A 16,230-nucleotide genomic window follows, 5' to 3' on the forward strand; every position below is an offset into this window, starting at 1 on the left:
ATAGGATAAAGTGAAGCCAAACCAACCCTTGAACAAATCAGCAATCCTATTTATCAGAGGGGAGTAATGACTTGAGTTCAGTCTGGATGAAGCCAAAGGGATCCCAAGGTATCGAAAAGGGAAAGATCCAACATTGAAGCCTGTAGCCTATTTGAAGCACTCAAGGTCGTATTCTTTTATACCTGCATGAAATAGGTTAGATTTCATACAGTTAGCTATCAATCCAGAACAATTTGAGAAACCCTTCGAACAGTCCATAAGGGCTTTAACCGATGCAACATCCCCTTTAGAAAAGAGTATCAAGTCATCAGCGAAGGCCAGGTGAGTGATCTTGAGATTCTTACATCTAGGATGGAATTTAAAATTAGGGTTAACCTCCAGGGATTTCAACATCCTTGTGAAATATTCAAAACAAATCACAAATAGAAACGGGGACAAAGGATCACCTTGGCGAAGACCCTTACCCCCTTTAAAGAATCCAAATATACTCTCATTAATGGATATAGAGTATGAGGTGTTGGAGACACATTCCATAATCCAATTTACCATGGTAGGAGGGAAGTTCAGATGGTCCAGCATTTCTTTAAGGAATCTCCATGAGATATAGTCGTATGCCTTTTTAAGATCAATCTTCACCATACACCTTGGAGAGATCCTTTTCCTTGCATATTTCCTTGCTAGTTCCTAGACAATATATATGTTTTCAACCATGCTTCTTTTCTCAATAAATGCAGATTGTGCTGAGTTTATAATTCCTTCTAGTGCAGGCTTGATTCTTGAAGCAATGATTTTAGCTATTACCTTGTAAAAGACATTGCAGCAAGCAATTGGTCTATAGTCACCCACATAATTAGCATGGTTGGATTTAGGAATCAAAGCAATCATAGTGTGATTCACCTATTTCAATAGCTTTCCAGTGGTAAAAAATTCCTTTACTGCACTTGTGAAATCATTCCCCACTATGTTCCAAGATTTTTTGAAGAAGCATGCTGAAGCCATCAGGAGCAGGGGATTTGCTATCCCTGATACTGAAAAGGGCCATCTTAATCTCCTCCTTCAATATTGGAGCCATCATATTAGCATGTTGAGAGTCTTTAATCAAAGGACCCCTTGTAACTGTGCTCTTATTTATCATTGTATAGTCCATTTCCTTTCCCAGCAGCTAGCTGTAAAAGATCAATAACTCCTTAGCTACCTGAGCTTGGGACCTGGTCTGATCCCTATTTAATTTGGTAACCGTTGAGATGTAATTCCTATTCCTTCGACTTCTCATCAGACTATGGAAGAAAGTAGTGCCTTTGTCACTTTCCTTTAAGTATCTACTTTTGGCAATCTGAGAGATGGACATTCTATTGGCTTCTGCAAGTCTAACAGCTTCATATTTTTTTTCATTCAGAAGCAATTGCAGGTCACCATCCAAGGGATTGTTGTGCAGTTTCTGTTGTATCTCGATCACTTCCTTACCTGCCTTCTCTGCTCTAGCTGATATGTGGGAGAAATAGGAGACATTAAGAGCCTTTAGAGGTTTCTTCAGGCCCTGGAGTCTCCTTACCCATTTGAATTACTCAAATCTCTGAACCTGAGCATCCCAACCTTGTTTAATAATGGCTAGAGAATTATGGTTTAGAGTCCACAAGTTGAAAAATTTAAAAGATCGCCTTCCCAGACACCCCTCTTCAAACAGTGAAATGAGGCACACCGAGTGGTCAGAGAGAATCCCAGGGAAAAGGAATTCAACCTTAGCACTTCGACCCTCCAGAATCCATCTCTGATTAGCAATCACTCTATCCAATTTGCTCCAAATCGTACCATTTGTCCATGTAAGGAAACACTCTGATGATCTCAGATCAGATAGACTAGAGTTGAAGAAGCATTCACCCATATCTCTAGTATCATAGTCTGAGATAGGCCGACCATTCTCCTTCTCAGCAGCTGAAAGTACATAGTTGAAATCCCCCAAAAGAAGCCATGGGGAAGGGAGCTTACTAAGCTGGTAGATGCTATGCCACAGAGCTCGTCTGGCCATGATTGTATTGAAGCCATACACAAAGCTAACATTGAATTGAAACTCCAAAAGATGAAAAATTCAAAACTTAATTTGAATTGTTACATATCAAATTCAACATGTTCAAATTGATCAAAAAACCAATTACACTTCAAATAAACTGAACATCCTAATGAAAGCAATAAAATCAATTTAATTTCACAAAATTAACTCTAAAAATCAAACAATTGTTCACACTTTGAGAAGGGATTTATTAACATTTTCATGTTGCTCGTCTTGATACCCATTCACAATTAAACACCCTAATGAAAGCCATAAAATCAATTTAATTTTTCGAAATTAACTCCGAAAATCAAACAACTGTCCACACTTAAGAAAGAGTTTATAGACCTCTTCATGTTGCTCATTTCGACACCCGTCTTCAATTGGGTGGCTTGAGTAAATTTCAAAGGTGATAAAGTTGAAGTATGAAACGGTATTGAGATTAGCCTTATCGGGTTTTACTATGATATCGACAACATAGTGATCACTCACTTTATGACCACCATTATCTTCACTTTTATCTCGTCTTTTTCATCCTCCTCTTCTATGGTTGTTTTTCTAGTGCGTTTCCTTCAATTTTTTTCTAGATATTGCAATAATTTTTATTTTACTCTTTTGTTTCATAATTTCAAAATCAAAATCTTACAACCATACAAATAATTTGTAAAAAAATAACAATTAATTAAAAGAATGGGATGTCTGTCGATCTAATGGAAATACTTTTATTTATTTTACGTTATAATATTCTTAAGAATATATACGAGATTCCCATCGTTAATGTTTGGTTCAACATGAAAATCCTAACACGTATTTCAATAAAATGACTATTATACTCTTGGCATATATGTAACTAATATATGATATTATACTTTGAACATAAAACCCTACTTAAGAATATGTATCTAACTGAATCCATATCTTAAAATTTTCAATAATCATAAATTTTGAAAAAAAAAAATGTAACACTTAAATATAATCATTTAACCAAAATAATTGAAGATAATATGATGTTTAAATATTAACTATTACATTAAATTATTATAATAAAATAATGATATTACTTTTATTTTATTTGATTTAATGATAGATCGAGTGTGATAATAATATTGTAGGGGCAATATTGTTATCCAACCGGCCATAATAGTGAGGGCATTTTGGTCCGAAAATTGGATTCGCATAAACGAGACTTATCTATAGGAAATGGTGGGAATATAATGCCCATAAGACATGAAATTCCTTTCATTTTCAAGAACGTTATTGTTCGTGCCGTATCATATTCTCGTAAGATGTCATGAGCATCGCATACAATGTTATGACCAACAAAACCACCTACCCTATTGGAATTTTAGAAAGCATTGCTTATATATTAATTTATAAAATATTAAATTTAAAATATGATTATGTTCCACTACAATTATAAATTAATATGAATATATCAGCAATATCAATCCAAATAATATAAAGGTTAAATTAGATAAATAAAAAATCATTCTAAAGATTCTTTATAGGTCAATGAAGATTTGACATTTGTGAGCATTCTACATTTCAAAAGTCTCAGAGAAAATTTCTAGATACTCACTAATCACATTTTGAAAATTTAGAAAGATGTGGGGAATCAATGCTCTCTTAAGCTACATCTTAGAGGTCAGAACTTAGAATTCTAATGTTGAAGACACAGGATAATAATTTCAAAGGAATAAGAAAAGCTATACAATAAGAACTATCTCTCACTGTACAGTTCAAGCTAATGTCCAATCCACCACAACCCTCATGCCCTCATCTAAAATGAGAAGGTATATTTTCTAGATAAGCAAATCATATTTTAAAATATTTTTATCAACATAGTTTGCAATAAATTTGAAGACAACTAATTACACACATATTTGATGTGTGTAGTATCTTTCAAAATTTTTAAAATGTGATGTCCATAACATCTCATTATGAAGAACCTGACTCAGAGACGGCTGACTGTTCAGCAGTACGCCACCTGATTTGTGGAGTTGTCACGTTTTGCTCCCTATATGGTACCTGACGAGTCCAGAAAGGCTTGGAGGTTTGAGAGTGGTCTAAAGCAGGAGATCCTTAAGCAGGTGGCTATGTTGCAGGTGTAAGATTTCTTCACACTGGTGGATAAGGCCACCGTGGTAGAGACGAGCTTATAGAGTGATGTTTGATGTCATGGGAATGTTCACATTCCTGAAAATGAAAGATTCCCATGAAATATTGACAAATCCTATTCTTACACTCATGTAAGTTTTATGGGAGTCCTACTTTTTGAACCAAATGCCTTCACTATCTTGTGGGAAAAAAATGCTCCTACAATATAGTATTTTGCATTATTATTATATTTAAAAATATAATTATCGATAATAAATAATAATATTATTGTGCAACAATCATTTAATTTTTAGAATTTAAAAATAGTTGTGTTGCCATCAATTGTTTTAGTTAATTATTAATTTTTTTAAAAAAATTATGATATTTAAAAATTTTGGGAAATGAATTAATTATGTATTCTTAGTAGGCTTTGCTAAAAATTTAAATTTCACTTTATGTAATGCTTACACATGTTAATAGTATAACAATCATTATATTGAAAACAAGATTCTTATGTTGAGTCAAACATTGACATGAAAATCTTACAATGTAATTCAAATAAAAATATTCCCATGACTTAGATGTCTCATCCCAAAAAAGAGATTATTAAAAATGTCGTTACATGGGAAAATTTTTGACACATCTTTCAAGATTGATAGGAATGTGGTGCTCCCACATTAATTTAAATATGAGAATTTGATGGGGTAGGAACATTTTCACATTCCTAAAAACACGTAAAGATTCTTACAAAAGATAAAAATGAATCTCACGAGAATCATATTTCCATAAAAATCCTACTTTTTGAACCGAATTACTCACTATTTTTACAAGCTGGGCAACAATGCCCTTATATAGTATTATCATACTATTATTATATTTTCAAATAATATTATTAATATAATGTTATAATAGTATAATATAATGATTAATATATAGACATTATATTGCCATTAATTGTTTTAATTAATTAATTAATTATTTTAAATTTTTTGAACTTGTGATTTTTAAAAATTCTTATGCCAAAGATATATTGAAATCTTAAAATGGTGGCCATGATTCTCATATTGAATATAAACCAAATAGGACATAAAAATCTTGTTAACATTCTTTGAAATCTTATAATGTAAATCAAACAAAAATATTCTTATATTTGAGGAACCAAATGCCTTTCTGAAGGATTCTTGTTATTTGTTTACTCATTTTAATCATTTCTTATCCATACTCTTGCTTTTGATAAAATGACTGCAAAAATCCTAAATGAATCCGACTATGGATGTAAAATTTAAAAAAAAATTAACAGAAGAAGAAAGGCACAAACATGAGAGAGAGAGAGAGAGAGAGCCAACAGGAAAATGTTTTACCAGTGCAGCCAGGATACAGTACAAAACAATCTTCTTCTATATAAATGGACCATATAAACCATTTCGTTCACACACAAATGTTCTTTATTTCCCTCCATCAAAGTAAAGTGCACACAGAGTCATAGATCACAGAATGAGCACAAGAGGACCAAAATTATTTATCCCTATTGATCCAACATATATTCTCATTCTATCAGATGTTATTTCAGATACATAGAGGGTACCAAATCAAGTGCATTGAGAGGATTCTACTCCTGTGCCAGCGCATCACTTAAGTTTGATTCTGAGTTCACTCCTTTGATCTCCACCCCTCCTGATTCCGATAATCTTGCGACCCTCTGCAGCTCATCAGTTTCATCCGAAGGATGCGCATCTAGCTGATCATTGGTAAATTGTTCTTTTGGTGCTGATGGTTTAAGCTGTCGGATCGCAGCAGCTGCTTCTGGCATGACAAAAGGGGGTGGCTGGGGAGGAACCCATGCTCGTTGAATTGGTCGTTCCATGGTAGATGCACCATAAGGCAGAGTCTTCAGTTCCTCTTCAGATTCAATTTCTGTGATTCTGACATTTTTATGTTGCGACCAAGGCAGTGAACTCTCACCATTCCCATTCGACTCATGGGCGAGTCCATTATCTTGTGCCTTGATATTGAAGCCATCACTACCCACTTGAGACTGAAGGACATAGCTTGATCTGTTTTGACCCTGGCCAACCTCCCAAGGCTACTCGGGAGGGTGAACAATAATCAGGTTTGTTTACAGAGAATGCACAAAAACGAGGTATTCCTGGTTGGTTCTATTTTCCAACACAAACATGGTAGCTCCATATTAAATATGCCAAGAAAAAAAAATATTAAATAGGATAATATCCAAATATTTCCTGGATTTTCTAAATAACACTGCACCCTCTGAGTTTCTCGAAAGTACCAAAGAACCCCTTAAATTATAATTTATTGACAAGATCAACTTCCTGTTACAGTTAGCCGACATTAAAAATAGTTTGTATCATTAATAAAATTACCCTTTAACCCTTTCAATTAATTATCAAAATATATATTACATTCTTATAATAGAGTAAAGCCCAAGTATGACAATGAATATTCACTAAAATATTTTAAAAAATATTACACATAAAATAACTTGCCATTTAGAAAATACGCTACTGCTGCATAACACTTTTTTAGTAGCTTGAAGCTAACCTAAAATGTTTATATTTCATATCAATCATATAATATAAAATATTCAAATTAAAAAAAAAACAAAAAAAAAACACGCACACACACATAAAATGCCCATTTTCCATTACCATAATTTAAATTAAAGTTTAAAGGTGATAATAAATATTCATTATAATGTTATAAAAATATTACTCTTTAATAACCTTCATATTCTGGTTAACAAAACAAGCCCTTACTAATTAAGATGAAATACAAGGTTTAAAAAAAAAATGAAGTCAAATTAAAACGAATTATTGAAAAATCATTACGGGAGAAAGGGGAGGACGTAGAAACAAGAAGTTGCCCCTGAGAAGACAACAGGCAGTGCAACCCTACACAGGCAAAGCAGCAATAGACACTCAAAGTCCAACCGATTCAGATCAGAATCTAAACTTTGTAAAATTTGTTTGGCTTAAACTACTTGATATTTGTTAGAAGGATGTCTGTTTTCTGGAATTTGTTTTGTTTATATGCCTGCCAGTTGCATTCTGCAAGGAAAATTGTGCAGAAAATTGAAACTAAAGCTTTTTATGATAGAAAGGTAAAATTTTATTAAGCTAAAAAGAATGGTCAATAATAAAATATGAACATCTTTGGTAGCTTTCATGAATAAGAAGGGTAGGTTATTTTATAAGTAATATTTTTTAAAATATTTTAGTGAATATTCATTATATACTTGGACATATTATGGAATGAAATAAATAATTTGTTAAATTGAATGAAAGGGCAAATAAATAATTTTATAAATGATGCAAATAATTTTTCAACAATAACTATCCGTTGACTAGAGAGTTTACTTTGTCAATAAATTATAACATCATGGGGTTTTTGGATAGTTGTAACAAACTTAGGGACTGCAGTGTTATATTCAGAAAACTTGGGGGTCTATTAGAATTTTACCCTATCAAATATAGCTAAAAAGTGAGCCCTATTATGGCTAAAAAGTGACCAAATTATGAGGGAAACATCCAATACAGTCAAAAGGTCATATTCCTAAGGCTTCCATCAGCTTTTTAGCCATTCTCCAATCATCAATAGAATATGGTTGCCATCACATAAATCATATGAAATGGACAGTCATAGACACTGAAGGCCAATATAATGGAGTGTTCTTTATGCATTCTTCGAACTTCTATGACTAAACCTCATGTTCAAACAATCTTCACTAGTCCATGAAAACAATTATTGAAAATTAAACATCTAATGGATAAAGTTCACCCAAAAAAAAGAAGGCAAACCTTAGGTCGTGGTACTAAGCGAGGATTTGGAAGTGGCTGATTAGGATTGGGGGGTAGATCATTGATGTCCTGAACATGAACCCAGAAAATGAGAGAATGAGCATAAAACCCAATAAACAGTCAATCTCAACATAAAAACAAGTGAAGGTGGGACTCACCCTAATGTTAGGAGGCTTTTCCCCTCTTTGAACCATGTCTATGAGCTGCATCACAATTTTAAATGTTAAAAAGGGCAACTCCTTGCTTTATTTTTTTTTTAAAAAAAAGCCCTTGTTAATGCTTCCATTAAAATCCAAAGCAAGCCTCTCACCTTGCAACTTGCATGAGAAATTGATAGTATTTTTCCAAGCCTTATAATTCATTAAATTGATAAAATATATGTCCACTATCCAGTAACCAATTCTGTTCCAGGACAGAAACTAGACTTCCTAGGGTAGCACAAACCGATGCATTTGAAATTTGATGCATCAGCATACTCAACTTTCTAGTTATGGTTTTTTCATGTGAATTATTTTTTATTCAAATTAATTTTTGGCAAGGACAGTGAATTAAAATTGAAGGGAATTCACATTCAGCTGGCTCCCAGTCCCCAGTCCCCTGTCCCCACCTCCTTCGCTGCTAAAAAAAGAAAGAACATTTTTTTTTTTTCTCTCTCTAATTGCATTCTCATAATCGCTTTGGATATTTTGAACAATCAAAATAAACTAAAGGCCATACTAATTCTCTTTAGCATAAGGTAATTCGCAGTAAACTTTGAATGTTACAAAATGGGAGGAATGCTAGTAGGAATTAAAACTACTTATTCGAGTCCTTCGAAGTTTGTATCTCAGATATATGATCATTTCCTTCCTAATTCCATTATACAGTGGGTAATGGGGAGGGAATTCTCTTTTGGGAGGAGCACTGGGTGGGGGCGATGCCTTTGGCCAGCACTTTCCCTCATCTTTTTCATTTATCTAATCTTCATGACACTCCAATTTCAGCTTTTCTTCTTTTGCAAGATGGGCATTCTGGGAACTTCCATTTTGGGAGAAATCTAAATGACAGAGATTAATGAGACGGTTTTTTTTTACCACGTTGCTCAATTCTTTTCATGTTCATTTGGGGATTGATAATAGGGTTTGGAGTTTAGATCTCTCTGGAAAATTCTCTTGTAAATCTTTTTCACTTCTTGACTTGTGATTCTACTATGGATCCTTTTGCTTCGTATCCTTTAATTTGGAAAGCTAAAGCTCCCTTAAAAGTAAAAGCTTTTATTTGGACTGAGATACTTGAAAGAATTAATACCAATGATTTGCTTCAAAAGAGAAGCCCTAAAAAGGCCCCATCCCCTGACATTTGCCTCTTTTGCATGAGTAGTGAAGAGACTTGTGTGCATCTCTTTCTTCATTGCCCTTTCACAATGGCTATTTGGAATAAGTTATTTGGTATATTTGGTGAAAATTGGGTCTTTCCCTACACTTTGAAGGCCCTTTTATACCATTACTTTTAGGGGTTTTGGCAAATGAAAGGATAGGAAAGCTATGGCACTGCACTGTTGTGGATATTATTTGGTGTGTTGGGTTGTAAAGGAACGCTAGAATATTAAGTTATGGCTACTACTAACAATTTGCTTCAGAATAAAGCGGTATATCTTGCATCGCTGTGGGTGTCGACAAATGGTTTTTTCCATCATGTTTCTCTGGAAGACTTGCAGCAGGATTGGTTGGCCCCATTACATTGGGTTTGGTTCTCTATTTAGGTTGCATTCTTTGTAACTGGTTTCAATTGATATAAAGGGAGGATTTCTTATCCTCTCTATCTTTTCTTTTTTCTTCCTTTTTCTAATTTTATGATGTACATTCTTCTCTATTTTAATCCGATTCTTGTTTATCAAAGAAAAAAAAAACTAAAAGGCTACATCTAGAAATTTAGAATTTTAAACTGTGCATTTGACACAAGGGGATGCCACCCAAGTACAAAGAAACAAGAAGAAAGAAACACACTTTACCGAAAAGTAACAAGAAAATCAATGGTTACAAAAGGGTCCCTTTCAACTAGCCTAGAATGCCAGCTAGAGATAATTCCTTGAAAGGCTCTTCTAATCCTTCCTCTCCATACGGCCCATAAAAAAAGCAAGGGGAACGAGGGAGAGAGGTTGTATCCCTTCCTTATTAGATCTGATCCATTTCCAAGCCCACAGTTCACGTCTCACTGCAGCTGCAGTGACCCATTTCTGATTTACGATGGCGATGACTAAGTTCCACAATTTCTTGGTCCATGCACAATGCAGGAGTACATGATCGACTGATTCCTCCTGCTCCGAACATAAAAAGCATCTATTGACAAGAGGGAGACCTTTTTTCTGAAGATTGTCTATAGTAAGGATCTTTCCAAGAGTAGCTTCCCATGTGAAAAAAACAACCCTTGAAGGGGCTGCCATTTTCTAAATCAGCTTCCAGGTTAATGCTGCTCCCAGTTGGGGAACTAAGGTTTTTATAAAAAGAGCTGACAAAGAAGTTCCCATCTTTCCTCAAAACCCATTTGGGATCATCAGAACTGGCCTCACAATGAGACTTGTAGAGACTACTGAAAAAATTTGTAAGAATGTTAAGTTCCCTATCAAAAGCATTTCTACTTCTAGTCAACCCTATCATCTACTTATCTATTTTTCTCACTACCTCAATCTTCATTCTTCATCTTCCTCTTGTCCAAATTGTCTTAACCAATCATCTAACAAGATCCATCTTGTCCTCAATTGGTGCTATATCTTTAACCCCTCGTGTATATGTATGTACTTATTATATATTTCCAGTCTTAATGATGCATCTAATTTAATATCCTCATTTCACCTATCACTATTCCTTGAACATGTATTTTCCTCGTTTTTCAATATTTTGACTATATAATGTGGTTGATTTTGAAAACTGTCCTTTCAAAATTTTCCTTCCAACCTAACAGTATTCTACAGTCACAAAAAGATAATCTGATAATCTAAAAGTACTCCTCTGTTTTAAGTTTTTAAACATCCTACTTTTGTTCTATGTCTAATGCTGACCTTGTAGTCTCAAAATCTCAGTTTGGGTAAATAATTTTTTAAGATAATAAAAGAATATATATTAAGAGAGAAAGAAAGTAAAAGCAGTAGAGGATGAGAAATCTTCAAAGTAAAAAAAAAAATTAAGATCACCTCAAGCCAAAACTGCCCACCATCCATACCACTATTACCCTCCACCCAAGACCCTACCTAAGCTTAAACAAAACAATACCTAAGAAAACTTCCTTTCAGACCTTTCCTATCATAATTGATGGAATATTGAAAATTAGCCAACTCCCTCTTCCCCTTCTTAGCCCTGATTATGCCTTCATCCAAGCAAGCTTCCTTTCCATCTGAGTGTGCTAGCTGCATACTTTCTTATCTAGCATATGTTGAATACAAGAAATAAAATCAATATTTATATCATTTTTCTCAATCCTATCTTCTACCTCTTCTAATTCATCATTCCTCAATCCAAGAACTCCATCTAGATCATCCATTGGATATGAAAATGAACCCCCATAAAATCAGAATCATCTGAACCATAACCAAGTTGTTCACATAAGGCCAGCCCTTCATCACAATCAAAATCACTGTCCATATCACCCTCCTCATTTGATACATCTCCCCACTTCTTCTCTTACGAAGTTTCCCCACTAACTTTACTCAAGTTTGTTTTCATTCCATTTGAGCCTTCATGTAAAAATTTCCATCACAGTGTTTTTTGAGAATCATAATGGCCTCCCATTTGCCCTGAGATTCTTCCTATTAAGTCACCCCTAATATCCTTTCTCTTCTGCCTCCCAAGGGTATAAACCTTTAATGTTGCTTGCTTCCTAATTAGCAGCCTGAAATGGCTTTACACCATCCATCCTTGCCTTGTCGCAAATAAATCTAGCATCATCGCAGTTCCAGTTTCAAACAATCAAACCATAATCCTCCATAAGAGCTGCCCCAGTTCTCCATAGCAACATCATTTGTAAACTCATCTATCTTCAATAAATCCCTCTCCTCATCCATCTACCCACAGCTTCACTTCTCGCGTTGCTCATCCACACAGTTTGCCGTATTGTAGAATAAGCACCCCGATGATGTTTTTCCTCCATTTTCTCACACTGCTCGAAACCAATTTTGTGGTGCCCATCTGTGTCATTACCCATTGTCACGAGCAAAGCTTGTTCAAGGCATTTTGCTTGCTTGTAACAGCTTGCATTGTGCGCATGGGATGGGTTCCATCATGCAATTCCTGTGAGAGGAATTGGAGTACCTATTTATTTATCCACTCATTGAAGAGGAACAAGATGGCAGCAAAATGTGTTGAAGATTTGGTAAATGTGCATACTAATCTTCAACTTTTATCAAGAAAAACTGAAGAATACAAGAAAGGACCAAACAAGTTATGGGATATTGGAGGAGATACTTGGGATAAGCCATTTGGAGGTGCTAAGCTGCCTGAGATTGCAAGCCTTTCACTTGATGAACCAAATATGAAAGTCGTGTTTTTCACATATGGTAATGGTGAAAATAATGATGCATAGTTAATGGATGTCTTATGACATATTATGTTAATTAGATTTGTCATACTTGATGGATGTATTATGACTCTCTTTGTATTTTCCTTGGAAGCCTTGGAGACTTGGACCACTTTTTTATTGTTGACGAACGATGAATGTTTCTTTGAGTTTATAATGATTATACAATTCATAATTCAGCATGAATGATGCCTATTACTTCAATATTTTTCATTTACAAGGAAAAGCATGCCAAAATATATATTTATATTAATTAATTAATGTATCTCGGTTGTGTCATATCATTGTCTTCACAAAATTGTTGTATCGCCGTATCCTCGTATCGTATCATTATCCCTTATTGGTATCAGTGCTTCCTAGTAGTTCAAAAAAGGAGAGAGCACAGTTGTTTTTCAAACACATTGTGAAATATTGGAGTGTTCCCCAAGACATTATTAGTGACTGAGACTCGAGATTCATTGGCAACTTCTGGACATAACTTTTTAGAATCCTCGATTCATAGCTTGACATGTCGTTGAGTTAACACCCATAAACAGATGGAGAGATTCAATTGGCTACCAGAAGAGTACTCACACCATTTCAACACCACCAATGAGAAGAATCGGATGCAACTAATTAATGTAGTTCTGTTTTAATGCCCAAAAAAGCTCAACCACCAATAAGAATCCTTCGAGCTTGTTACAGGCCATCAACTGCTAATACCTCACATAGTGGATGAGTCGTACAGAGGAAAAAGTCCAAGAGCATATATTTTCACCAAAACATGGAGAAAGTAGAGACTTTTCGAGCTTACTTGGAGAAAGCTTCCAAGTGGATGAAGAAGTGGACAAATCAGGAGAGAAGACTATTGCATTCAATGTGAGTGACTTAGTGCTTGTTAAGCTCTATCCTGAATAGATCAAGTCACTACGGAGTTGAGATAGGAGACTATTTGGAAAATATGAAGGACTAGTTAGCTAAAGTCGAGAAAGCCTCTTACAAGGTCGATCCTTCGGCTTGGTTTTCATGTTACTATTCTCAATCCATTCAACACCGACACTGAAGATCCAAGCAAAAGTCAGTCAACCAAAGCACCACTGAAGACAGCACAACCTGGTAGAAGAGAAGTCGAACTCATCCTTGCAAACAAAGTTCACATTATCAATGAAGAACGAAATGAGTTCTTAGTGAAGTGGAAAGGCCTTGGAGATGAAGAAATCAATTGGATTTCACAGAAAACTTGCAACTGTTCATGGACAAAGTTGAAGTACCTAGCGTCAAAGTCTATAAGGACATCAACCACATAAGTGGGGGAAAATGTCACGAGTCAAGCTTGTTCAAGGCATTATGCTTGCCTGTGATGCATGCCTTGTGTGCATGGGATGATTTACCATCATGTAAATAGGTTTTATGCTTTATGTGTGAGCCTTAGTGTAAAGTGAGAGTATGACTCCTTGGAGATGTTTCTTAATGCCCGAGCTAAAATAGCATATAAAGCTCTTTAGGAAAGGGTGAGTGCTCATTAGTTTGGTAGAACTCACTAGCATTTGTTAAACGTATTTAGCCTACTTGCTTCCTTGCTAAACACATGTTGCTTATGGAGGTGTTACTAATAAATTACATTGCTTCAATGTATAATGTCTTGCTTCCCCCATTGCTTTCATGAATTGCTTACTGCTTCGACTTACTTTTCATTTAACTGCTGTGAATGTATTCTTGTGGTAAACCGTGATAATTTTTTACCGACTAGTTAAGCAATAGTGCTTAGCTAGTGCACACGGCACTTCACAAGGTGTGAAATATTCAGCCTGTGACACCCACCCCTGGAGCCACTTCTTCCAAACTTTGGACGTAGTAATTAGGTGATTTACTTGAAACTAAAGGCTGCTCAATGGAATTTTCCAATGGACTTTGGGCTTGATATCTAACAAAAGGGCTTTGCAAAGCCAGAGATTTTTTTTATTTTTTATTTTTTTATAACAAAAGAATTTTATTGATAAAATAGGATTATAGGAATGTACAAGCAGGAAAGTAAGGCATCTCCTTTCAAAACTTTAGGTTACCCAAAAAAAATTAAAAATGAAAAACCAAAAAGAACACTAGAAACATCCCCAAATAATCAGCAGGTTCTATCAATTCAACAAGGAAAGCCAATCACCCTGAATATCCAAAGAGCGCATCCCCTTGAAGTTCCCATACCCACACACCAAAGAGAGCCCAAATGTTGAATCTTCTTCCAAACCAGCAAGAGAGACAACTTCTTCCTCGAAAAAATGTGTGTGTTTTGTTCCATCCACAAACCCTAACAAACAGTAAATAAGGCACAACTCTACTTTTCTTTCCAAAACCAACAAAATGATTTTCCTAAAACTACTCCACTGTCTTTGGACAAACCCAGCATTCCCCAAAATAATTAAATAGCTTTTTTTCAAATCCTCCAGGAAAAATCACAATGTAAGAGAAGATGTAGAGCAGTTTCAGAGCAATGGAAAGAAAGCACACATACGTATGGAGATAGAGCCTTCTCAACGGTCTTCTAATCTGTAACAAGTTATTGGTGTTGATCCTATTAGCACAACCAACCAGAGAAAAGGTTTGATTTTATAGGGGACTTTGGCCTTCCAAATAGTTCTATAGAGAGGAAAAGAAAAACCAGAGCTAAACTCACAAAAAGATTTGCAGGAATAAAACCTTGAGGATCCAAGGACCAAGAATGGCTATCAACTTCCAATGAGACTCGACAATTATTCAACAAAACTAACAAAGAGGATAGCTCCTCCATCTCCCTGCAAAGCCAGAGACTTATATTGGGCCTGTTGGGCCTGCTCTCGGGAAAATAAATTAATCGGAGCATACTGCCCTTTAAATAAATTTGGGTCAAGCCCAATAGTACCCAACAGATGACCCAAGTTCACAGCAATATGTATAATCCCCGGCCCACCCAACTCTAAGCCCATTCCTTTATTACTTGGACTCCCAACCCTCAGCCTTCTTGACATCACAAATCCTAGCTGAAGCGATGTACACTGGACCATCTACTGCCACCATGCTCACCAGAGATCGTTTAGTACCTCCACAGTTGCTGCAATGCCACTCACCCTGCTAGAACTTTGGTGACAATTCTCCAACCAAGGCATCCTTCCAACTTTAATGACTGTTTGGTTGGTTGTGCAGGCTCCTTCCCTAACTCTCCCTTGGGATTAGGGATCATTTGCTTACCTCTCACCAAATCCAAGGCTTCAACAAAGCTGCACCAATTTTCCCCTTTCAACCCCCCTGGAATGAATATAGAGTTTCTCTTGTTCCACTGCACTCCCACTTCCAAGAATTTCCCTTTGCAGCTCAATCTACTCATCACCCAGAAAAGCAATCTACCAGATGTTTTGTGGAGACTTTAAGCCAAAAGGGTGATCCTGATCCACCGATTTTTGACTCAGGATCTCTCCTCCAAATGAACAAAACCACCTTCCCCAAACTTTTCCAAATGCAGATTGAAAGTCTTGCTTTCGACCTGCACCAACTTAAGGAGATTCTCCTCCATATCTTCTTTCAAATCAATTCAATGACAAAGGAGTACTTTCACAAGAGAGAGAGAGAGAGAGAGAGAGAGAGAGAGAGAGAGACCAATGCAAGTACAAGAAAGCGTGATTCTCAAAGACCCATTGGAGCAAAGAGAAAGAGAGACGACGGAGGAGCACTTGCTAGGATACTGCAGACACCTAATGGAGGGAAAACTGCTCTTAA

General features: G+C 35.6%; 2 protein-coding genes across 5 annotated transcripts in view; both read right to left on the minus strand.

The window, feature by feature from the left end:
- Positions 1-949: 949 nt before the first annotated feature.
- LOC131145791 (uncharacterized) lies at positions 950-2,026 on the minus strand. The gene is made up of 3 exons (XM_058094978.1): positions 1,594-2,026; positions 1,196-1,482; positions 950-1,054 (listed from the first exon to the last, which is right to left on the minus strand). The coding sequence occupies exons 1-3, from the start codon at positions 2,024-2,026 to the stop codon at positions 950-952; spliced, it is 825 nt and encodes a 274-aa protein (XP_057950961.1).
- A 3,493-nt stretch (positions 2,027-5,519) lies between these two features.
- LOC131146097 (peroxisomal membrane protein PEX14) overlaps positions 5,520-16,230 on the minus strand; it is a 49,518-nt gene continuing 38,807 nt past the window's right edge. For 2 of the 4 annotated variants that reach the window (XM_058095411.1, XM_058095410.1), the window contains exons 11-13: positions 8,118-8,162; positions 7,960-8,028; positions 5,520-6,227 (exon numbers count right to left, since the gene is read on the minus strand). In XM_058095411.1, the coding sequence (XP_057951394.1) occupies positions 5,754-6,227; positions 7,960-8,028; positions 8,118-8,162 (588 nt within the window). In that variant the 3' untranslated portion in view covers positions 5,520-5,753. The remainder of the gene's footprint in view (positions 6,228-7,959; positions 8,029-8,117; positions 8,163-16,230) is intronic. The other 2 variants (XM_058095414.1, XM_058095412.1) reach the window with 1 other exon arrangement.

This window comes from Malania oleifera, chromosome 13, assembly GCF_029873635.1.
Source record: "Malania oleifera isolate guangnan ecotype guangnan chromosome 13, ASM2987363v1, whole genome shotgun sequence".
NCBI lineage: Eukaryota > Viridiplantae > Streptophyta > Magnoliopsida > Santalales > Ximeniaceae > Malania > Malania oleifera.

Bases quoted from the DNA above. Each gene is read 5' to 3' on its own strand.
- LOC131145791 (XM_058094978.1), bottom strand. From the start codon at position 2,026: ATGGCCAGACGAGCTCTGTGGCATAGCATCTACCAGCTTAGTAAGCTC. The intron at 1,483-1,593 runs GTTGGGATGCTC...CCCACATATCAG, and splicing joins TCTAGCCATTATTAAACAAG to CTAGAGCAGAGAAGGCAGGT. The intron at 1,055-1,195 runs GTAGCTAAGGAG...CCAATATTGAAG, and splicing joins AGACCAGGTCCCAAGCTCAG to GAGGAGATTAAGATGGCCCT.